At 40.8% G+C, this 25,010-nt stretch overlaps 2 protein-coding genes and 1 non-coding gene across 4 annotated transcripts in view; all 3 read left to right on the top strand.

Moving 5' to 3' along the window:
• The first annotated feature begins 280 nt into the window (after positions 1 to 280).
• On the top strand, positions 281 to 9,478 carry CD3G (CD3 gamma subunit of T-cell receptor complex). Of its 2 annotated transcripts, none has more exons than XM_014855592.3 (7): positions 281 to 682; positions 4,289 to 4,312; positions 4,802 to 5,017; positions 5,595 to 5,726; positions 6,639 to 6,682; positions 7,101 to 7,184; positions 7,760 to 9,478. In XM_014855592.3, exons 1-6 carry the CDS (start codon positions 613 to 615, stop codon positions 7,164 to 7,166), a joined length of 552 nt encoding a protein of 183 aa, XP_014711078.1. In that variant the 5' UTR covers positions 281 to 612; the 3' UTR covers positions 7,167 to 7,184; positions 7,760 to 9,478. The 2 variants fall into 2 exon arrangements, with proteins under 2 accessions (XP_014711078.1, XP_014711079.1); XM_014855593.3 differs by having other exon boundaries at positions 461 to 682; positions 7,765 to 9,478.
• A 2,605-nt stretch (positions 9,479 to 12,083) lies between these two features.
• The window catches only part of UBE4A (ubiquitination factor E4A), a 33,029-nt gene continuing 20,102 nt past the window's right edge, over positions 12,084 to 25,010 (top strand). The window contains exons 1-8 of the mRNA XM_014855594.3: positions 12,084 to 12,218; positions 16,685 to 16,846; positions 20,613 to 20,786; positions 21,386 to 21,498; positions 22,334 to 22,486; positions 23,231 to 23,390; positions 23,890 to 24,092; positions 24,298 to 24,489. Coding sequence (XP_014711080.1) covers positions 16,726 to 16,846; positions 20,613 to 20,786; positions 21,386 to 21,498; positions 22,334 to 22,486; positions 23,231 to 23,390; positions 23,890 to 24,092; positions 24,298 to 24,489 — 1,116 coding nt within the window. The 5' untranslated portion in view covers positions 12,084 to 12,218; positions 16,685 to 16,725. The remainder of the gene's footprint in view (positions 12,219 to 16,684; positions 16,847 to 20,612; positions 20,787 to 21,385; positions 21,499 to 22,333; positions 22,487 to 23,230; positions 23,391 to 23,889; positions 24,093 to 24,297; positions 24,490 to 25,010) is intronic.
• On the top strand, positions 22,910 to 23,054 carry LOC123279219 (small nucleolar RNA SNORA48). The gene has a single exon (XR_006517136.2). It is a non-coding gene; the product is annotated as a small nucleolar RNA SNORA48 (small nucleolar RNA).

Here is a 25,010-nt window from a genome sequence, read left to right as displayed (position 1 = left end):
CAGCTCAGTCCCTGGTCCCTGGAAATGTATGGCCTATCTTGTTGGAATTGGCCTACTTATTCCCTTCCAGGCAGGCACTTCTTTGATCTTATCTCAAAAGAGCAGTGAAAAATTCCTGAATGATGGTTTAGACTGAGGGGACTTTCTATTCAAAGTTCCAGCCCTGAGCATAAGAGAGTTCCTGCCTAAATTCACTAGTTCTAGCAAAAACAACTAGCAACAAGCAACAACTGGCTGAGATCCTAGCAACAAGTGGTGGCAGAGACATTTATCTCCTCATGAAGAAAGGGGCCCAGGCCATCTCCTACCCAGCACCCAAGGTGGTTTTCTGCAAGCTGAGTCTCTGACATGGGAATCCAGCACTCTCTCCCTCTCCCTTCCTGCCACCACACACCCTCCACTCCTTAACGGAAAAGCAAAAGACAGCTGCACCTGCAGCCCTGCTCCTCCCCCTACCCCCACCCCACTGCCTGCACTTGAAGCAGAGGGTGGAGGCTCTAGGTTCTTGCCTTCTCGCTGGGGCCCCAGCCAGAAGGATACTGGGCGGAGCCAGGCTAGCTGCTGTGAAGGGTGGCTGACTGCTAGGGGCTGCTCAGTCTGTCCTGCCGGGGAATGACAGAGACCAACATGGAGCAGGGGAAGCATCTGGCTGGCCTCATCCTGGCTATCACTCTTCTTCAAGGTAAGGGTCCATTAGGGGAGCTGGTAGCCTGGAAAAGGAGTCAAAGGAAGAAGCCATCATTAGGAGGACAAGAATATTGGGATCCCTAACCTCAAGCCTACCTCAGCTGTCACCCTAGGGTTCAGAGAAGGAAGGGCAAAAATGAAGCCTTTTACTATTCTCCACTAGAGAGAAGCAGTGTTCCATGACAGAGATGGGGCCCTGGTCTCTTAAGAAACCAAAACAGAGGACTTCACTGGCTAGAGAGAGAACCCGGATGCCGCCATCTTAGGTTCGAATGTAGCCCAAAGGGGCCCAGGCCAGGAACTTGAAAAGAAAAGGTATATGTTCCTTAACTCAGAGCTTGGGTTAGGAGTAGACCTATGAAACATTCACTCACTCACTTGGTCATTTGGTCAACAAATATGGGTGAGATTCTATTAGGCGACAGGCTAGGAGGATATAAAGATGAATAAAACCTTCTTCCCTAAGGAGCTTATAGTCTAATTGGAGAGATAAATTTCAATGTTGCCTGATTGAGTGCAATATATGGTGCCTGGACAAATATTCAGTTGGAAATATACAACAGAAAGTGGATGAACTGGGCCGATGCCTTGAGTCTGGACTGGAGATGATTTTCCACACATTGGGGCAAGGTAAAACCATGCAAGTTGTTGAAATCACACAACTATTTTGTGAGACATGAGGAGGAGGGGGCTGAGGATGGAATTGTGAGGACACCAGCCTTTAAGGGGCGGTTAGAGAAAAAACATCTCAAGAAAGAGATAAGGGGATGGTCAAGGAGCTGGAATAATCAGATGAATGCAATACCATGGAAACCAAGGGACTAGAGAGCTTCCAGAAGGAGAGTCACCAAGAGTATGAAATATTAGAGAGGTCCATTGATACAAGAATATAGTTAAAAGTTTAAGTCTGTGGAATTCGGCAAAATAAAGGTCACGGATGATATAGAACAGTTTCAGTGAAGTAGTGTGAATGGGGGCCAAGTGGAAATGAGTAGAAGGTGAAGGGCAGGTGATAAGGAGCAGCAAGGGTAGACTATTCATCAAAGAAGTCTGGACAAGAAGGGAGGAGAGTTCGAGTGGTAGGTAGAGGGGGAAATAGAGTCTAAGAAGAAAATTTTGAGTATGAGAAAAGCTTGAGCACATTTCTAGACTAAAGGAGAAGATAGTGAGTAGAACAAGGTTCTGGAGTTGATGTTGAAAGGATGGAGTCAAAAATGGGGTCAAGGACATAGAGGGGAAGGCAATTTTACCCTGTGGGACTAGAAGAAAGGAAGCGCAGATGGCTTTGGCCATAGACAGGCTTGTAGATGGAAAGGAAGCTGAAGAAGGGGCCATAACAGCATACATGTTCTCAACTAACTAAGTGGGAGACTATGCCACCTGCTGAAACTGAGCTGAGTGAAGATTGAGTGGGGAGCTTGAAGAGGACAGTGAGAGTTTAGAATTATTTCTGAGGGGAATGGAGAAGAGCAAGCTAAAGACAACACTGTGGGGGCAGTGCTGAAAGCCTTCGTGAGGCAGATAGACAGATCAGAAAGAGCACTGGGCTGAGCAATAGAATCCTGAGCTCCGGGTCCAGCTCAGCCATCAATGAGCAGTGTGAACTTGGACAATGCCTCCTTCTTCTGGTCTCAGTTCCTTCACCAGTCAACCTAGGAAATTGGGCTACACAACCTTTCAAGTCCTGAAAGGAAATAGGACTCACATAAGCAAAATTAAAAGATGTTGGCAATTAGTTGGACCCTCTCTCCTATGGAATCTGAGTTAGAATGAAGGGCCTCTTTGTCCCTCCCATGGTGACCAGTTGGTCAGGGAGAGGAGCTAGTGAGAAATCTGCTTTACTGTTCTTCTTGCTTTTTTAAAAAAAATTCACTTATTTATTCATTCATGCATTCATTCAACAAATGTTAGCTCCTACCATGTTCCAAGCACTGTGCTGGGTAATATTCATAAACAGTTCTGTCCTGCATGAAGTTCTAAGACAGTTGACTCCATCCAACTCATTCCATCATACTTTGATTCCCAGAGAGACGCCTCATCTCTCCCCATCACACACTCTACCCCTAGCCACACTACCTCTCTTGGCCTTTTCCAAGTCTGTATCTTTGTTCAGGTATTCTTTCTCCCCAGAATGCCTTTCTTTGTCTAGTGAATTCCTACTTATTCTTCAAGGCCCCAGTAAAAGTCACCTTCTCTGTTAAGCTTTCCCTGTCCCTCACCCTTGGGAAAAATCAAATAGCTTCTATTCCCTTTCATATACATTCACATAAGTACCAAATGGTAATTTATAACTTCTATTACATTAATTACATATGTGTTTGCTTTTTCCACTTCATTGTAAACTCTTTGGAAGCAGCAACTAGTTCTTGTATCACCACCCTTTTCTTTCACACTGCTTAGTCATGTCAGGTACATAATAGCGCTCAGAAAATGTTTGGATTAAACCTAATTGTATGGAATTCTGGTGCTAGTTCTCTGTAGTATGTCTACCATGCAACTCTACTACTTTGAGTTTTGAGACACATTGGAGGGCTATTGAATAGCTAACTCCCCTGGGACATCGACAGTTTCTACAAGAAATAGATCATCAAGGCTGAAGATTTTAGAAGTTAACTCAGCTCTGAAAGGCTTTAGCTAGTGCACACCCACTCTTTGTTAGGGCTAATCCGCTAAAGGAACAGAGCATTCCAAACTGTACAAGCAATATCCTTACATATACCACAACATAATTCTGATGCTGACCCTCCAGAGTTAGCATCAGACCCACAGGTTAAGGACACAGCCCCCAACAAGACTGCCCTCATTTGAAATGTCAGGCACAAGTTCAGGGGTCCCCAGATCACCCACACTTCTGATGAACTGGCACAAATCTGGAGGGTTCCCACAACCTCCGCCTCAGGTTTGATAATTTCCTGGAACAACTCACAGAACTTAGGAAAGCGCTATACTTACTATTACATTTTTATTATAAAAAATAAAATCAGGACTAGACAAGTGATGAGATACTCATAGGGTGAGGTCTGCGAGAGTGTTGAACACAGGGCTTCCATGCCCTCTCCCTGTGGAATCAGAACACATCGCCCTCCTGGCACTTTGATGTGTTCACCAACCAGGAAGCTCCACTGAGCTTTTATTGGGGTTTCATTACATAGGCATGATTGACTGAATCCTTGGCCAGGTGACTGAACTCAGTGTCCAGCCCCCCTCCCTTCTCAGTCCCAATTCTCAAAGTCCCAATTCTCTAATCATATGGTTGGTCTTGACCAGCCTCATCTTGAGTCAACTCCGTTGCATAAACTCTGGTGTGGTTCAAGGGCCCACCAAGAAAAACGAAAATACTCCTATCATTCATGAAATTCCAAGGGTTAAACCCCCTCCCTGGAACCCAGGACAAAGATCAGACAAAGTCTTTATTATACGACACCCTGAATTGAATTTGGTTGATTTAGGCTACAATCCAGGGAGTAGGTATAAATACTGTCATTCGTGTGAATTAGAATCTTTCTCCATCTTGGCCTCAAACCACTAAGGAAATGATACCTCAGGGCATCCGAATAACTCCATGCCCAGCTGATCTTCTGTCTCTCTTCTGTCTCTCCAGGTACCATGGTCCAGTCGCAACAAGGTAGGAGAAATAACTCCTTACTATCTTCAGACTCTAAGGAAATTCATGGATATATGGCTTCCTACAACAGTAGTCCGATAGCAGCGAGTGAACGGCTTAGAAGGGATGGGAAGATGATACACAGCTAACCTCTCCATTGTCAACCAAATCAGTGGCCAGTCATGACCTTTCTGAGCAGCTTTCCTGTAGCTGAGCAATTAATTGTCTGGTTCTTGGAGGAGAAACAGGACCCTAGCAGCTAGGCACTACTTGAAGTGCAACCTATGAACCAACAGCATTGGCATCACCTGGGAGCATGTTAGAAGTGTAGAATTTCAGCCCCTACGAGAACTACTGAGCAGAACCTGAAATTCAAAATAGATCCTCATGTGATTCGTATGCACATTAGTGTCTGAGAAGCACTGCTGTGATGGTCTTCTCCTGATACCCTGGGGCAGGGAGAATTTCAGAGGCAAGATCCTTAACAGACCATGGTTTTTCCCTTTTCAGAACAACATTTGATGAAAGTGAATGACAATCAAGAAGATGGTTCAGTACTTCTGAGTTGTGGCTCAAAAAATGAAGAAGTCACATGGTTTAAAGATGGGGTGAACATAAGTGGAAGAGAAACTACACGGAATCTGGGAAATCGTATGACGGACCCTCAAGGGATGTACATGTGTCAAGGATCAGTGCGAAATTCAAGTCTCCAAGTGCATTATAGAAGTATGTAATCCTCTTTGGTTTGCTTGTTGTGAAATTAAGCAGAACTTGCTGTTCTGGAGAGCTTCTTGTCCAGGGTGAGTGTGGAAATAGATGCTAAACAGGGATATAAGAGCCAATTCTTCCTCTTTGTGAATTTAACAAGATTGTTCCCTCAGCTTCTTGAAAAAGCATAGCTAGTCCCGTTAAGCCTGCTTTACAATTGGGTGGGCCCCATGGATTAAAGAAGTCAGCAATTTATATAAACTGAGTTGAGGTAGGTAGCAGCAACAGGGGAGATTCCAAGGTGAGCAGCAGTAAAGTAGAAGGCAGTTGAGCACAGAGAAAGGAGTCTGATCTCCCTTCTATTTCATGTAGTTCCTGGTGGTAAGATTACGTGGGGTTCCACAGGATTCCTGGGGGCGAGAAGCTTTGAGTTCTTAGTCCAAGGATCTTCCAAGGCAATTCCCTTGCCAACCACCCAAAGAGAGAGCAGGCTGCTACCTTAGACAGAGGCATTATCACTGGTAGGCTGGAGAAAAAGATCCATAAGAACAGCTTTCACACCCTAAAGGAGGCTTGTCCCTTCTTTTTCCCACAGTGTGTCAGAACTGCATTGAGCTGAATGCAGCCACTGTGTTGGGCTTTATCTTCGCTGAAATCATTAGCTTTTTCTTCCTGGCTGTTGGGGTCTACTTCATTGCTGGACAAGATGGAGTTCGCCAGTCAAGAGGTAAAAGAATGTTCTTAGGGTCCAGCCCAGTGGCGCAGCGGTTCAGTGCGCACGTTCCGCTTCAGCAGCCCAGGGTTCCCCAGTTTGGATCCTGGGTGTGGACATGGCACCACCTGGCACACCATGCTGTGGTAGGCGTCCCACATATAAAGTAGAGGAAGATGGGCACAGGATGTTAGCTCAGGGCCAGTCTTCCTCAGCAAAAAGAGGACGATTGGCAGCAGTTACCTCAGGGCTAATCTTCCTCAAAAAAAAAAAAAAGTTTTTAGATGAGAGATGAGACCACCTAAGACCCTCAGCTTCCTTCCCACCAAAATAGACCCAATAGACAAGACTGAGTTGACCCAAGTTGCTAATGTTCATGGTTGGACGAGGCTCTGTCTCTCTAGGCAGGAAAAAAGGTCACCTTGTGTTTTCACAGGATATTTACCTGTCTCAAGATCCAACTCCTTCTGATTTGTCCACTGTAGTTTTAAAAGCTCTTTATGAAAGTAAAATCTACATAAGGAAAAGTGAATCACAAGCACACAGCTCAAAAAAATTTAACAAAGCCAAAACACCCATGAACCCAGAACCCAGTTTAAGAAAGGAAATATTACCCACACCTTAGAAATCTCCCTTGTGGTCACTTCCAGCCTCTACCTATTCCCAAAAGTGAGGACTATCCTGACGTGTAACAATGTTGATTAATCTTGCCTGGTTTTTTCCTTATGTAAATAGATTCATACATTAAGTACTCATGCGTGGCTTTTTTTACTCAACAATATGCTTGCAAGATCTATCCATAGTGTCATAGTGTAGATGTTTTCCACTAATTCTTATTGCTATTTAGTACTCCATTGTGTGAATATAACCCAATTTATTATCCATTCTACCTTGGATATGTGTTTATTTTGTTTATTTTTTGTGCAGCTTCAGACAAGCAGACTCTGTTGTCCAATGACCAGCTCTACCAGGTAAGGGAATGAGGAATGAAAGAGACATTGCTACCATCAGTGGTGGTAAAATTTGGGGAATTGCCGGGGGGTGGGGGGAGTTATCTCAAAGATACTATACAGATAAGAAACTGCTTAACTAGGGAATACCAGATGATAGGAGAGTTATCCTTTTGGGTAAAATGGACAAAATAAAGAGAAGGGTTGAGAGAGGTTGAGGTCAGGATCTAGTGAGAAAAAGTTGAAGGACACACTGAGAGGGACACACAAAGAAACTATACACAGAACGTCCATCTCTTTGTCCTTTTTCTGCCCCCAAGACTATGAAGCACCCACTCCAAAGCCTTGCACATAGAAGACACTCAATAAATATGCATCAAATTAATTCATACATAGAGGATGGGCGAAAATGAGCTTATGACTGTGCTGTCCTTTTTAGCCCCTGAAGGATCGGGAAGATGACCATTACAGCCACCTCCAAGGAAACCAGCAGAGGAAGAAGTGAGCTCAAGACTCAGAGCAGGTGTGTCCCTCTACAGCAATTCTAAGAAAGCACCTTCGCGTTACCTGCCCTCCCAACTGCTGCCGAGTCTATCTCCTTTCCTCAAGCAGCTATAAGGATCAGACTAAGAGGTGGGATTGATTGTGAAGGCCAGTTTCTAAAAGCACTGAAGCCAGGGCTGATTTTCTTGGTGTAAGAAAATATGAAGGCCGTGTGCATCTGGAAAGCCTCTCAGAACAGGGCCTCAAGTAATACAGATGCTGAATATTAATCCTAATCTATATCAGGGTTCCTCAACATCCATATTATTAACATTTTGGCCTAGATAATTCTCTGTGGTGGGGGAACTGTCCTGCGTTGGAGGGTTTTAGCAGCAGCCCTGGTCTCTGCACCAGATGCCAGTAGTACTTCCCACTTTTGACTACCAAAAATATCCCCAAATATTGCAAGTGTCCCCTCAGGGGCAAAACTGCCCTTAATTAAGAACCACTGACCTACATTAACCTTTCAATCAATCAATCAGAAGTTTCAATCAGGAAAATGGAGTACAAGCATTATTTGGTTTTCTGAACCAATTGCAATTTTTCTTTTTTCAGTCCAGGTGTTCTCCCTTCTGTCCAGTTCTCAGAAACAAAGCAGTACGTTTTGGAGTGCTCCGAGCCGAGAGACTTTCAGCCCTAAATCTAGACTCAAGGTCCCCAGAGGTGACAAATGGAGAAGAAAGTCCATCAGACCAAATTTGGGCTTTTCTCAAAATAAAATAAAAATAATGTAAAAACATGTGTGGTGTTTCAGGAGCGCCACCTATTGGGAGGTAATTTTTCTGTAAAAGAAAAAAGAAAAGGTCAAATAACACCCTCTATTTGAATATAACTTTTTGTCTTAATTTTTATTTAGTTTTCGTGTAGGTCATAATTCACATGGTTCAAATATGCAGTGACAGGTCTCCTTCCAACTCCATTACCAGCCACCCATTTGCCCTCTCCAGGGGCAAGCAGCAGACAAGTTTCCCACACACCCTTATAAGAGAATAAGGTATTCTGTATCCGAGGTATTCTAGGCAAACATAAGCAAATTCTTGAGAACACATTGTTTTCTCTTCCCCTATTTTTCACACAAATGGTATCATACTATACATCTTTCACTTTTCACCTAATAAAACCTGAAGATTATTTCATACCAGTATATAAAAGAGCTCCTTTTTTCTTTTTTAATGCAGCAACATTGTACAGATACTCTATAATTAATTTAATAGTCCTCTATTGATGGACATTTACGTTTGTTCCAATATTTTGCTCTGACAATGCTTCAATGACTAACATTGTACGTATAAATGTCATTTTTTAAAATAATTGTATTGAGGTATAATTTCAATGCTATAAAATTCACTCTTTTTAAGTAATTTCACCTGTCCTCAGTAGTATTTAGTAAATTTACCAAGTTGTACTGCTATCACCGTAATCCAGTTTTAGAACATTTCCATCACTGTCTTAATATCCCTTGAGCTGTTTCCAGTCCCTCCCTGTTCCCACCCGCAGCCCCAGGCAACCAATAATCTCTTTTCTGTCTCTTTAGATTTGCCTTTTCTGGATATTTTATATAAATGGAATCATACAATATCTGCTCTGGACAGCTCATGCAAATCTTTGCGTGGACATATGTTTTCACACCTCTTGGGTTGATACCTAGGAGTGAAAATTGCTGGGTTGTATGGTAAATTTATATTTAACTTTTCAAGAAACTGCCAAACTTTTCCAAACTGGTCGTTCCATTTTACATTCCCACTAGCAATGGATGAGGCTTCCGGTTTCTCCACATCCTTCCCAATATTTGCAACTATCTTTTTTAGTATAGCCATTCTAGTGAAGATAAAATGGTATCTTATTGTGCCTTTAATTTGCATTTCCCTAATGACTAATGATATTGAACATCTCATGTGCTTATTAGTCATTCTTATATCTTTAGCGAAATGTCTATTTAAATCTTTCTTTTTTTAATTGGGTTGTTTGTCTTCTTACTATTGAATTGTAACAGTTCCTACATATTTTGAGTATCAGTCCTTTATCAGATACATGATTTGCAAATATATCAGCCAGTCTATGGCTTTTCATTTTCTTAATGGTCTTCTGAAGTGCGAAAATCTTTAATTTTGATGAAATCCATTTTATCCTTTTTTTTTTCTTTTATGGATTATGCTTTTGGTGTCATGTCCAAGAAATCTTTGCCAAACCCAAGGGCACAAAGATTTCTCCTATATCTCCTTTTTATAGTTTTCATAGTTTTAGTTCTAACAATAAATGTCATTTGAACATGAAGTCTATTTGTAACAAATACAAATAAATGGAATTGTAGGGCCATAATGTATTTGCTCTTGTAATTTTATTAAAAATTGCCAAAGTGCACTTCATACAGGTTGGAACAATATATGCTCCCAATAACAATAAATGAGAGTGTCTCTTATTCCATACACATTCCAACAGGGGATTATTAAACTTTTTTAACTTGCCGATCTGATAAGTTAAAAATGGTGTCTCAGTGTCATTTTAATTTGCATTTTTCTTATTAAAAATGGGAGTGAGAGGGGCTGGCCCTGTGGCCCAGTGGTTAAGTTCGTGCGCTCCGCTGCAGGCGGCCCAGTGTTTCGTTGCTTCAGGTCCTGGGCACGGACGTGGCACTGCTCATCAAGCCACGCTGAGGCAGCATCCCGCATGCCACAGCTGGAGAGACCCACAACGAAGAATATACAACTATGTGCCGGGGGCTTTGGGGAGAAAAAGGAAAACAATAAAATCTTTAAAAAAAAAAATGGGAGTGAGACACTTCTGTTTTTCCTTCTCATGAAATATAGGCTCACATCCTTTTATCTTTTTCTTATTGACTTGGAACAGCCCTTTACAAATTTGGGAAACTAGATCTTTTGTTTGTGATATTAGTTGCAAATATTTTTCCAAAGTTGTTATTTGTTTTTTCACTTTACTTGTAGTTGGTTTTCTATGCACAATTTACAAATATTTGCATATAGCAGAATCCACGGTCTTTTATGATTTCCAGGTTGTTTCATATTAAGAAAGATCTTCCCCCATTTTAAAACTATTCCTTTTAAAAAGGTCTCTCATTAATTCCTCCAGCATTTTTATGGTTTCATTTTACATATTTAAATCTTTGATCCATCTTGAATTAATTTTAGTGTAAAGGCCTAACATATTGACTAACTTTTAAGCCACAGAGCTACCCAGTTATTCCAGAACTATTTATTGAATGATCCATCTGTACCCATAGATTTTAAATGTTATGTTACCACTCCACTCTCACCAGATGGTAAGCTCCAGGAAGCAAAAGACTTGTAGTTTTTCACTGCTGTAGCTTCAGGAACTAGAACAATGCTGGAACATGATATGCACTGTAAGACTGACCAGCACTGTGTGTATGTTTGTGTGTGTTAAAACATACATGACATAAAGTTGACTATTTTAACTATTTTTAACTGTACTATTCAGTGGCATTAAATACATTCATAATGTTGTACAACAATCACCATTATCCATTTCCAGAATTTTTTCATCATCCTAAACAAACTTTGCACCCATTAAGCAATAACTCTCCATTCTTCCCTCCCCCCAGCCCTGGTAACCTCTGTTTTACTGTCTCTATGAATTTGCCTATTCTAGGTAGCACAAATAAGTGGAATGATAGAATATTTGTCCCTTTGTGTCCAGCTTGTTTCACTTACATAATGTTTTCAAGGTTCATCCATGTTGTAGCATGTATCAGAATTTCCTGCCTCTTTAAGGCTAAATAAAAGTTGATTGTATACATATATCACATTTTGTTTACCCATTCATCTGTCTATGGACATTTTGGGTTGTTTCCACCTTTTGGCTATTGTGAATGTTGTTATGAACATTGGCATACAAGTATCTGTTTGAGGCCCTGCATTCAGTTCTTTTGGGTATGTACCCAAAGTAGAATTGCTGCATCATATGGTGATTCTATTTAATTTTTGGAGGAACCACCAAACTGTTTTCCCAAAGTGCTGCACTATTTTACATTCCCAGCAGCAATGCACAGGGCTTCCTTTATCTCCACATCCCCCGCCTCAATACTTATTCTCTGTTTTTTTTATAACAGCCTTCCAAATGGGTGGGAGGTGGTATTTCACTGTGGTTTTGACTCACATTTCCCTAATGATTAGTGATGTTGAGCATCTTTTCATGTGTTTATGGGCTATTGGTATATCTTCTTTGGAGCAACGTCTATTCAAGTCCGTCGCCCATTTTTGAATCACGTTGTTTGGTTTTTTGTTGTTCACTTGTAAAAGTTGTTTATTCTGGATACTAATCCTTTACCAGATATTATTTACAAATATTTTCTCTTATTCTATGAATTGCCTTTTCACTTGCACTCTTAAAAAAGCATGCTGTTTTCACTGCCTTGTGTACCTCAAAGCAACCTTGTAAGATGTATATTGTCTCCACTTCACAGATAAGAAAACTGAAATTCAAAGACAGCATATTTTAGCACACTGCCTGGCACCTAGTAAGAGCTCAAAACTTTCCGTTATTGTTCTCTCTGTTACTGCTATTGTTGCTGCTTCATAGATAATAATCTATGAAGAGCAACAGAAGCCGCTTCAAAAAGGCCTAAGACCGGCGGGAAAAATAGGAAGTAGAAGCTAAGAAAAGCTTCGAGCACTGCCAAGGACCACGAAGTAACGTCTGCGATCCACACACCAGTTTTCCAAGAAGCGCCTCTTATCTCGCTGACCTTCAAACCGCCCACCCCCGGGCCTACCCCGACCAGCCCGGAACGCGATCACCAGGCCACTTCCTGCCACTTCCGCCCCGACCCGGCTAGTTTGCGCGTGCGCCATGGGAGTGCTTGCGCGCCTGCTCCCCGCGAGAGGCGACACACCCTATTTCCGGCGCCCAGATGAGATCCCACAAGGTCTGGCGCTTAGTGATGATGTAAGCTCCGGTTGCTGTGCTGAGTCGGAAGTGGGAACATTTCGGCCTCTGAGACTCAGTCGTGTCGTCGCTGTTGGCCCTTCAGGCTCTGGTAAGAGAGGAAATAGCTTGAGGGGAGGGGATCGTTGAGTCTGCAATGGGATTTTTTCTCCTAGTCGAATGCCAGTCCAGGCCTGTGCACTCTTACCTTCTCCAAATTCCTTCTGTGCTTTCCTGACCACTGACACTCTCCTTCGTGAACTTGAACGCTGTCTGATTTGGGAACCCCTTATGGTGCCCCAGCTTCTGGCATCTCTCCCCCTCTTTGCCATTCTCCTCCTGGAAAAGGTCGTAATACTGGCCTTGCGCTATCTTTGACTTCCTTTCTCTGGAACGTGCGCGGAGTGGGTGGGTCTCCCTTTTTGCCGGGATCCCTTATGGAATCTGGAGGGATAAAATATAAAGAGTAGACAACAGATAGCCAGATTCCAAAGAAAATAAAATTAAGCACGAGTTGCAGTAATCAAACCAGTTGAATACATATGGCAAGGTGTGGACATTTCTTAAGGCAAGCGCTCGACACTCTCCTGGCACTCTGCTTCATGCTCGCTCAGCGGTTGGGTCTAGAAAACACTTCTAAAATTGAGTAACCACAGTTCAGGAGCTAATATTTGACGTCTTCTCTTTGGGATCACTTTTTTGCTCCCAGAGCAAGGATTTGTTTAGTTTCACCACCGTGGACTGTTTTGGTCCCAAGTGAGAGCTTTCCTGAGATAAAATGGGACCCAGGAAGGAATGCTGTCTGCTTTTTGACTTGAGGAGATCCTTCTAGCTTGCTGATGTGTTGGAAGGTTCTGTTGCCACATTAGAGGGGCCTGAAAGGATTATTGGGTGGAACATACAACGGTGTAAAACTTTTTTTAACTCCTTTTTTGTTTTGATGTATGTATTTATTACTCACCAGGACAGAGACGTTAAGGAATATGATTTAAGAGAGCGTGGTTTTGACAATCCCAGTTTTACAAAGTATTCCAAATATTTCTGCTTAAAAGCAATGCCAAGTCTGATGTTAAAACATTTCTGTGCTCACCTCTTTAAGAGCTGACAGTGGCCCTTAAGAGATTAGCAGTACTATTCATAAACAAGAGATTGAATCAGGAGAGATTGAGAGAACTTTGTAGGACTGGAGGTAACAGCTATATAGATGTAGACCCTTGCAGCGAGTATATCAGAATGAAACTTGTTCTTAAGGAGGACATATTTAAAAAGAATCAGATCCAAAAGCTTCTAAGGATTGGTGGTTATACCATCCCAAAGACTGACAATAGGATGGTGCTGTATCTCTGTGTGACAGTTGAAAATGGGAGATTATAAATTCCCAGTGACGCTGTTGAATATTAAAGCAAAATAACAAGGTTCCATTTTATCAGACTTTTCTTTTGGAGTGGGTGATGTCTAAGTACTCTTTTTACATTTGTGAGACAATGAACAAATCTAAACTTGCATCTCCACGAAGGTTCCCATCAAGTGATCAGCCCTCCCTTTCCCTGTAAAACTTTTCTGCAAGTGGTTACACGGTGTTAACCCTTTTTCTGTGAAAATAGTTTGCACACAGATTTGAAGTACATATGAAAAAGATGAACTTAATGAGGTAGACAACAACCTTTTTGTTTTTCAAAAAGACAGCAGAGATGACCGCAAAAATTTATTTCCATTCTCTATTCTGCATGTGCTGAGGTACCAAAAAGCCACAAGTGACTGGCCCAAGAGCATGACCTTCCACAGCAACCCGAGACAAATAGTAAAGCCCTTACCTTGAAGTAGGATTATGGATGCTGCTATCAATCATAGGAGGTCAAGAGTAATTACATATAAGATTGAATCATTCAATAAATATTTATTTGGGAATTTGTAATTGTGATGCATAATGCCAGACACAGAAGAAAAAATAATCAGATATGAACCTGTACTCATATTGCTTAGAGTCTAGCAAAATAGAAGATCTGCATTGGGAATACAATGTAGAAAGTTATAAATCCTATTACTATAGATAGAATGTAGTGGGAAGGCAGTTTCTTTATATAACATGACAGTGTAGTATTGACAAAGGAGGAAATAATGGCATTTGTGATGATAAATCCTCTTTATCTGTCTTGATAGCCTTAATAGCCTGTCTTCATCATATGTTCTATTTTCCTGGCTTTCAACTTACTTCCTTTCTGCATAGATGGTACAGGTGATGCATCTCCTTTGTACTAATCTGAACTTTTTCAGTTGTGTTTTTAAAAACCCATTCAAATTGGCTTATGCAACATAGGGGAATCTGTTGGTTTAAGACGTTCTCTTTCCATCTCTCAACTCTGTGTTCCTATACATTGGCTTAGTTTTAGGCTAGGCCTTTTCTAGATGATGGAAAGATGGCACCTCCAGGTTTATATCTTACTAGCCTAGCAACCCAAGCAGGAAATAAGAGTTCTCTTATTCAGCCAAAGGCCTGAGGCTGGTGTTGACTCTCATAGGCTTTGCTAGGGTCTTGTGCCCACTCCTGAATCAGTCACTTTTGCCAGAGAATGCTTTAATCTATTTGGCCACACCAGATTCATATGCCCATTTCTGGAGCTAGTGGGTGAGGTCATCTTTTGAACTCATGGACTGGGAATGGGATGGATCCCCAGAGGGAAAATGTGGAGTGTCATGTTGAAAAAAGAGGATGATGTTTTGGAGACAGAAAATAACAAGAACTCACTACGCTTTTTGCATTCCTCTGGACTTCACGGTACCTTAGGATAGAGGTAGGGTGGTGATCAGCTAACAACTCTTGGTGCCTCTACATGAATTAGGGGTGATAATTAAGTTTATGTAGTGGTTAGAAGGGGAGAAAGTCCTCTCAAGGATTGTTGTTAATTCCAACACTAAATGTGTTCTCTTTCTTTTTTGCATTATTAAGTCCAACTATACATAGCAAAAAAAAATACATAGAGCAGTATCTAATAGTTCACTTCTTTGAAGCAGTAAAGCCCAGCACCATGCTGGGAGGAGACTAGACTGTCTGCCTAAGTCATTACAGCTAATTAGCCATTAGCCCTTATGCAGAAAACACAACAGAGGAGCGTGAAGCAATTGGTGGAGATGCCTCAGAATTGTCAAGAAGTGTTATAGTCTCTCTTCCTCCAAAAAGTAAGGGTAACTTTTCCAACTTGCAGTAATTAGCTTTTTGTCAACGTGATTCTGTAAGGAGTCTTACTTCAGTAAATTAAAGGTAGACCAAATGTTCTTTTTTTCTCCTTCCGTTATACCCCTGTCCCCACTCCTTCCGAGGCCTCTGTCTTTGCAGCAGTTCAGCATCCTTGTAAGCAGAATGTTCATACCCTTGGTCTCTTCCTACCGTTTTCAGGGTTGTATTTCTGTGCTGTAGCCTTAAAATTTCAGACAAGGGAGGAAGCCTTTCAGGGAGTTCTGCTCATCCTCTTGTGCCACTGAGTCCCCTTGGTGCGTGAATGAGGAAATGTAATCAGGAGAGTGCAAATGCAGGTTCAGTCAGCTCCACTAAATACCTCTGAGGGATGCACCCATTTCCTCTTACACACTTGACCTGACCATTGGAATTTGTGTTTCTTCACTATTGTAAAAAATCAGATAAACAGTGAAAGTTAAATATAGAATTAAGCAAAGACCATTTAGTTTTTAGTGGAAGAAATATCAGTAGTTGTAAGCCTAAGAGTAGAGATAGATTGTTTAATATATATTTAAAACGCACAACATGCTGCTTATCTGGTTCCTGTCCTGATTTGCCATTCCATGTCTGAGATATAGGTGTATATTTAGTTTCTATGTAGCTGAGGAATTCCCAGCTCCAACCCTAAGTCATAGAAGCATGAGCAAGCACCACCTTATGCACACGGCAAATGAGAACTAGTTGGCCAGCCTAGAGATTTACGGGAAATCCGTAGTTCTTGTATTTTTTTTTTTTTTTTTTGAGGAAGATTGGCCCTGAGCTAACATCTGTGCCAATCTTCCTCTTTTTGCTTGAGGAAGATTGCCCCTGAGCTAACATCTGTGCCAATCCTCTATTTTGTATATGGGATGCCACCACAGCATGGCTTGATGAGTGGTGTGTAGGTCTGTGCCCGGGATCTGAACCTGTGAACCCCAGGCCACCAAAGCGGAGCACATGAATTTACCACTACAGGCTGGCGCTTCTTGTACTATTTTTAAGTGCCACATTGTTGTTAGAATTAGTAGGTGAGTTCTTTCTTTGACTTCAGCAATTCTTTCTACTTACCCTATTTTTTAAAGGTATAGCAAATAGAAACATATCAACCGATAAATGCATTCCAGCTGAACATTTTTAAGCTTTTTGGTTTTAGCTGCCCCCAAATCAGCCCACCTTGTCCACTTGGTAGGTTTGTAACCCTTTTGCCAAAAGTGTCTTGCATCTTGAAACAGGAATTGGAAAGTCTTACCCAAAGCCTTTTAAAATATATTGTATTCAAGAAATGAGAAAAGAAACAACTATGTGTATGTTACAGCTGTTGTTTTATCTGCCCTTCTCCGTCTAATGCCTGTCCCCCCCCATAGCCCCTCCCCCTAGGTCTGGATGGAGGAAACTTTAAAGTGAAATGACAGACCAGGAGAATAACAACAACATCTCAAGTAACCCCTTTGCTGCTCTTTTTGGCTCCCTGGCTGATGCCAAGCAGTTTGCAGCAATCCAAAAAGAGCAGCTGAAGCAGCAATCTGGTAAGTGGAGGAGCCAATGGCAGCAGATGAGATGACCTAGAATGGGGCCTTCCCAAACTTGTATTCTTTGGGTCCTTCGTTGCAATTGGAATTTCAGTTTGGGGCAGAAGTTGTTTTTTGTTTGTTTAAGGGCAGAAGTTGTTTCTTGTTGATTTTTGTTGTTTGTTTTGGGTCCTCTCCTCCCTTTGCTCCCTCCTGCATCAAAAGAGACCAGATAACAGGTGGTTCCATAGTAACAGATGCCAATCGTGATCCCAAAGCCGTCAAGCTGTTTTATGTTAAAAATCACCTAGTAAAAGCTATTTAAATAAATCTCTTTAACATAGGAAACAGGTTGTAGGTTTAAGTGTGGAAAGCAAGTCACATGCAACTGTAGAAGGGAGATGTATAAAAGGAAGAATTATAAAAGCTTTTAGGCCTGTAGACAAATAAATAAGGTGTGTTCTTAAGACCAGCGCTTCAGAGTCTTTTCTCCAGCGAAATGCTTCTTCCGTTCCACGGAGTGGCCTCTTTTGTAGCATTTTGTACTGCTATTAGGACAGACTTCTAAGAAAATCTGATCCTTAGCCTTAATGTGAAAAAAATTAAAATAATATCTCACTAATCAGAAAAATGATTTTCCTCATCAGGGACCAAAATTAAGATCAAGTCTGGCTTCCTCCTATAAGGAGATATATAGACTAGAAGAATTAGGATGGTGTTTCTTAAACTTATTAATCTTCTAAGGGTACTCACAATCTTTCAAGCCAGCATTGTTCCCTTTCTCCTCCCTACAAAAATAATAATAGTGTTTTTCTTTTTAGGAAAGGAGAAATATTTATATTTTCCCTTTATTTTGTTTATTTTGCAAGTGTTCAGATTCATGGCCAAGTTATGGCCTTGCTCTCTGGTTAGGATTAAATAAAAAGGAGGTAAGAGTGAGACAGATAAATAGAAGACAGGGTGATGGGTGAAGCAAGGGAGAAATAAATGTAACGTTGACTTTGTCATGTGATAGAAAGAGGCAGCTCTGGGCCTCCGTTTCTGAAGTCTCTCCCAGATTTCTAAGATACAGGATCAGATTGGGAAGCCTGGGATTAGGAAATTGTAGGTAAGAAAGGAGAGTGACAAATAGGAAAAATAAGAAAATGGGAAAATATAATGTATGAGTATATGGTTGAGGGAAGTTTAGCTAAATAGATTCTTATCTCCTATCACTCTTGGAGTTCAGAGGAGAGCTTAACAGTATAGGAGTAGAGTGACAGAATGCTGTCCTTCTGGCTGTAAAGAGCCATAAGGCTGGCTAGAGTTGGGAGCATTGCAGGCACCAAGCAGTGAGGACAAATCAGCTACATGCCCTTCTGTTACTATTTTGGCACTTCATCATCTTAGTTTGTTTACACTGAGTTTATCATGCCACCAGGTCTAACCTGTTTTTCACCAGCAGTTAGTACTCTGCCAAAACCTTTGGCCTCCTGTACTGAGCTTCGCTTAACTAAACTCACCACACTGAAGCAAATCTTGCTTCTGAGAGTTTTGCCTGGACTTCCAGAATAGCCATTTCGCCAGTAGAGAAAAGCAGATACAGACTCATGTGTGGCTTTTAGTGAATATCACTACTTTTATACTCATTCAACATGAGTGCCATTTTGAGAGGCACTGTTTTAAGTGGCTTTATATAAAAGTAGAGGGAGTCGATAATAAGAAAAAGTAACAAATTGGAAAAAAAAGAACAAAAGATATGAACAAGCAGTTCGTATACAATAATCAAACAATTAAAAAATTCAGATTCACCGATAATTTTAAAAATGCCCATTAAAACAACAATTAGATAACATTTTACCTGTGAAATTTGTGAAGATTTAAACAGGCACTCTCATGTACTGTTGGGGGGCATGTAAATTAGAGTAGTCTTTCTGAGGGTAATTTCGTAGTAGTGCATGTTAACTGCTAAATGTTAAACTCTTTTATACAGCAATTCTTCTACAAATTTATCCTGCAGAAATATTCATACAAGTGCACAAAAAGAGTAAATTATCTTTAGTGAAGTATTGTTTGAAATCATGAAAAATTGGAAACAACCCAAATGTTCATCAGTTGAGAAGTAGTTACATAAATCATACTGCATGCATGCAATGCAGTACAATGGAGCCTTTGAAAAGAATGAGGTAGGCCTATAAATGACCTAACAGAGAAAGGTGTTAGTGCTGATTAAGTTTAAAAAGCAAGCTGAAAATCAGTATATATAGTATGATCAGATTTTTTTTTAAACATTAAAAATCATAGTAATAAACATTAGCATCAGAATAGGAAAAAAATCTGGAACACTTTGCTGAGTTAAGTGGTTGTCCATTAGGAATTGGTTCAGAGACTTTTTACATTATATTTTCCTGTACAGTTTGGAATTATTAAAACAAATGTGTTCTCTTAAAATCAGGGCAAAGCTATATATTTAAAATAATTAAAGGCATATTGACCTGTTAGGTAATTCTTTGTTCACTAGGATTCTATAGAGAAGGTAGTGTTGCTGTTTTTGGCAGTATGGAGTGCAATTAATTATGAGTAGAAAAGATAAAGCTTTTGCTTTGTAAAATGTGGTAGGATTTATAGCGAGGGATTTCAGAATCCTGTACTTAAAATGTTGCCTAATACAACTTAACAGCAAAAAACAATCCAGTTGAAAAATGGGCAGAGGATCTGAATAGACATTTTTCCAAAGAAGACATACAGATGGCCAAGAGGTACATGAAAAGGATCTCAGCATCACTAATCATCAGGGAAATGCAAATCAAAACCACAAGGAAATATCACCTCGCACCTGTTAGAATGGCTGTTAGCAAAAAGACAAGACATAAGTGTTGGTGAGGATGTGGAGAAAAAGGACCCCTTGTGCACTGTTGGTGGGAATGTAAACTGGTGCAGCCACTGTGGACAACAGCATGGAGGTTGCTCAGAAAATTAACACTAGAACTACCATGTGATCCAGCAATCCCACTTCTGGGCATATATGCAAAGAAAACAAAAACACTCACTCAAAATGGTATCTGTACCCCCATGTTCATTGCAGCATCATTTACAATAGTCGAGATATGGAAACAACCTAAGCATCCATTGATAGATGAACACATAAAGAAGTTGTGGTATATACAGAATACTATCCAGCCATAAAAAAGAAGGAAAACTTGCCATTTGCAACAACATGGATGGAGCTTAAGGGCATTATGCCAAGTGAAATAAGTCAGACAGAGAAAGACACTTATATGTGGAATCTGGAAAAAAACAAAAAATGAGCTGAGATACAGAGAACAGATTGGTGATTGCCAGAGGCAAGGGGTGGACGAAATGGGTGAAGGGGATCAAAAGGTACAAACTTCCAGTTATAATAAGTCATGGGGATCTAACGTACAGCATAGTGACCATAGTTAATAACACTATGTTACATATTTGAAAGTTGCTGAGAGAGTAGATCTTAAAAGTTTTCATCGCAAGAAGAAAAAGATTTTGTAACTGTATGGTAGTGGGTGTTAACTAGACTTATTGTGGTGATCATTTTGTAATATATATACAAGTGTTGAATTTTTATGTTGTACACCTGAAACTAATATAATGTTATATGTCAATTATGCCTCAATTAAAAAAAAAGATACTGCCTGACTTAAGATGTTCACTGATTAGATGACTAACTTGTTTTACATCCGAATTTATCCTCTTCTTGGTTACGTTTATCATTCTTGGTAGTATGTGTGGCTCTCTCTTAAAGAGAGGTGTGGCTTACATTTTCTGGCAGATGAACTCCCAGCTAGCCCAGATGACTCGGATAATAGTGTGTCAGAGAGCCTGGATGAATTTGATTACTCTGTGGCCGAGATTAGCCGCTCATTCCGTTCACAGCAGGAAATATGTGAGCAACTCAACATCAATCACATGATCCAAAGGATCTTCCTCATTACTCTGGACAACAGTGAGTTACAGACTTGGACCATTGTTTCATTTCCCTGCCCTTCCTACCTGAGCTAGGGACTTGCTCTTAGAAACCTGTTGTATTTCATGGTTAAACAAACCCACCGCACTCCCTGGAACACAGGGTTTATATTTCAGTGATGCTTTTAGTGTGACCTAAAAACAGTTTTTAGACACAGATACAACTTTCATTCCCATTTTGATATTGATTGGGCTGTATAGCTACTTGCCTTTACTACCTTAAAAGGGAAATGGTAGCCAAATCCACTTTCTTCTCAAAGATGACCTAAATATTTAGATGGAAGCCCCAAGAGATGTCAGTGTTTTCCCTCTGTGCCCTATCTGTAGTTAAAACCCCAAAGTTAGCACTGATCTCTGGGATTTACTCTTTGAATATTACGATGTTAGGTTTATAACAGAGCCTATGCTCTTGCGGAAAAAAAAAAAAGATTTAAATTGTTAGATACTGGTTTGTGTGTCAAGATCGTTCTGATATTACCTGAGTCACACTTGGAGTTCAAGAGAAGTGCTGTCAAGATCCATCGTCCGCATAAAATAGAAGCATTATCCTTAACCTACCAGATGAAAACTGTTTCCCAGGTGACCCAAGCTTGAAAAGTGGGAATGGCATCCCCAGCCGTTGTGTGTATTTGGAAGAAATGGCAGTAGACCTGGAAGATCAAGACTGGCTTGATATGAACAACGTTGAGCAGGTACTATTCTTAATGTGTCTTACATATACCCTCAGCAAAAATTAACCATGCAGCTGAACTCTGCTCTCCTTTCTCCAACCGTGACTTTGCTTACCTCCGTCTCTTACATTGTGGTGTTCCTCGTTTGGAATCTTCTCATTACCATGTCACAGTCCAAATCTACCCATCCTTTAAGACCCAGTTAAAATGCCGTCTTATTTACAAAGCGTTGGCAGGTTGGAGTTGTTATTCTCTCCTCTGAGTTCCTAATCTATCTATGCATCTCTTATGGAAATTGTCGCTTTCTCTCTCATGTAGTGGCATTTTATGTACCTGTCTTAGCTCCTCTATTAGACTCTAAGATCTTGAGGGCAAGCCCCATCTTGTTCTACTTTATATCTTTTCCAAAATCAATACAGTGCATTTTACTTCTATAGGTGCCTAATTAATATTAAAGGAATAAAAGTTTGGTAGGGAAGACACTTGACAAGTGGTAGTTTATACATTTAAATTATCTTTATGTAAGTCTGAGTGAGGTCAGCAATCACACATAAGAGATTTCCCATATAAGTTTAGTCATTGATTCCCAACACCATTCAACATGTATTCTTTTAATGCTTACTCTGTGCTATACTAGACACTTGAGCTTGATTTAGGATAACTTTATATGTATACAATTATATTTGTATCTGTAATATTTTCTAAAGTAGTAAGACGCTGGGTCCTTTTTGCCCCTTGCCTCTACATCCTGTGATTCTCGCAATAACCTATATCAGATTTACCTTTTACATCTTCATGTTCCGAGATTAACTTTACAATGGTTTAGTATTTTTGTTTTGTTTGTTTTTCTTAATAGGCTGTCTTTGCTCGCTTATTACTTCAAGATCCAGGCAACCACTTGATTAACATGACTTCTTCTACAACGTTGAATCTCTCTGCTGATCGAGATGCAGGGGAGAGGCACATTTTTTGTTACCTTTATTCCTGCTTCCAAAGAGCCAAGGAAGAGGTAAAGGAGTAATCCCCGTTGAGTGCTATTTTGTCCTCTTCGGTGTAACTGTGTAACTGTAACACGTAAGCCAGAGAGTTGGATCAGTGTCTTTTCTATCAGTTTGTATACAGCATAGTGTATCTGGGACTGGATATCAGAGGCACTATAGTTTGTCTTCTGAAGTTTTAGTCTCTCCTTTCTCTGGCTTGGGGTCCACCCCTTTCCCCAGTTAACCAGTGCCTCCTATTCTGTCTACAAACCTCTTAAAAAATCATACATTTAATAAAAATTAAAAAAATAAAAAATCAATCATTTAATAAAAATTAAAAAAAGGTGTGATAAATTCATTTCCACTGAGGTGTAAATAATAGAGTCGGCTAATCTTTGTCACTTGCAGGATTGGAATTCTAACAGGTGGGTGATTCCTTAAATCAAAGAATGATCCCCTGGCAATGGGCAAAGAGACACCTGATTGGTGGTGTTGCTCTTATATCAGTCAGGGGCAAAATAGTTGTACAGTCGTTTGTTCATCCTAGCTTGATGCCTGGGTTGGTGGCCAGAGCTGTTTCATGCCTAGGGCACATTAAAAAAAATTAAAAAATAGAAAATAAATAAAAGAATGAACTCTCACGAATTTTCAAGCATCCACAGGAGAGCAATATTGTTTTAGACACAATGTCTTTTCCATTCTTTTTGCTCTGTCGACCCTTGATTGAGGTCATAGAGCTAGACTCTTCCCTCTCTTCTTCATGCTGTTTCCAGATTACCAAAGTTCCAGAGAACCTGCTGCCCTTTGCAGTGCAGTGCAGGAACCTCACTGTCTCCAATACCCGAACAGTTCTCCTCACCCCAGAGATCTATGTTGACCAAAACATCCATGAGCAACTGGTAGATTTGATGTTGGAAGCCATCCAAGGAGCCCGTGAGTACATAAGCAAGATCTGTGAGCTTCTATATTTTGATTTGCAAATTTAAAATTCCTCTAATTGCATTAGAAAGTCTCAGAGCCACTATGGTTCCAGTATAAATTAAGGAAGAGAACTCACACCTTGACCTTTGGGGTTGAATACCAGTGGAATTATCAAAAGTATCACAAGCGTAAAGAGCCAGTGTGTAAAGGCATATAAAAACTCCTGTCGGGGCTGGCCCGGTGGTGCAGTGGTTAAGTTCGCACATTCTGCTTCAGCGGCCCGGGGTTTGCCAGTTCAGATCCCAGATGCAGATGTGGCACCACTTGGCAAGCCATGCTGTGGTGGGCGTCCCACATATAAAGTAGAGGAAGATGGGCACAGATGTTAGCTCAGGGCCAGTCTTCCTCAGCAAAAAGAGGAGGATTGGCAGCAGATGTTAGCTCAGAGCTAATCTACCTCAAAAAAAAAATTTCCTGTGGCCTCCTTTCTCTCTCATTTGTCTTCTGTTAGATTTTGAAGATGTAACTGAGTTTCTGGAAGAGGTCATTGAAGCTTTGATATTGGATGAGGAAGTTCGAACATTTCCAGAAGTCATGATTCCAGTGTTTGATATTTTACTGGGCCGGATAAAAGATCTAGAACTCTGCCAGATCCTGCTGTATGCATATCTGGATATTCTTCTCTATTTCACTAGGCAAAAGGATGTGGCAAAGGTGGGTCTGCAAGGTGGTATATATTCAGTTGAGTTGGAGATTTAATACTTGATGCTTCTCTATCCTGAGGGCACTGTGATCTTAGCTATTGAGTAGGAGAAAGATATATTGGGTGTTGTATAAACTTAACTCTTTGAGGTCCTCTCACTCCATCACCTTCAGCTCATGATACAAACGAATAAGTAGGACTTCTCTTCTCCTACAGGTTTTTGTAGACTACATTCAGCCCAAGGACCCTAGCAATGGGCAGATGTACCAGAAGACCTTGCTGGGAGTAATCCTGAATATCTCCTGCTTATTAAAGACTCCGGGTGTAGTAGAAAATCACGGCTACTTCCTGACTCCGTCTCGTTCCAGTCCCCAGGAGATCAAAGTCCAAGAGGCCAACATCCATCAGGTGGAAATGTTTGCCAGTGTACCCTAGCCCCCTGATCTTAGATTAAGCGGAGTTTCCTCAGGAAGCAGATGCAGATAAGGCTGCTTGAGCCTCTTTGGGAAAGCAGATTGATCTGACTGGCTCTGTACCATAATCGTGTAAAGAAATGTCCTCTTTTAGCATGTGCTAAGAGTGAAGGATAAACCTTTGTGTGGTCTAAGAATAAGCTGCTGCCGTTCTTTGCCCAATGCTGTAGCACAGCCGCTTCCTCTCAACCCTCGTTTTTCTCACCAAGCTATTATAACTTTAGCTCCTAAAGTTTTCTGACTGAACTCCAGCTTATAAACCAATTTTTTCCTCTTTCCCTCCTTGCACTTATGTCTTCTTTATTTGGGCTTCTTAGCATAAATTATAGTAGAGGTCTGGCCAACATGAGGCAGTAAATGATTGAATTGGGGATACTTTAAATCTCCTGTCATCACAACTCTCTAAAACAGGGGTTGGCAAATTACAGCAGTGGCCAAATCCAGCCTGCCACCTGT

Source organism: Equus asinus, chromosome 20 (assembly GCF_041296235.1).
Source record: "Equus asinus isolate D_3611 breed Donkey chromosome 20, EquAss-T2T_v2, whole genome shotgun sequence".
Classification (NCBI taxonomy): domain Eukaryota; kingdom Metazoa; phylum Chordata; class Mammalia; order Perissodactyla; family Equidae; genus Equus; species Equus asinus.
This window is presented reverse-complemented; position numbering and strand designations above follow the sequence as displayed.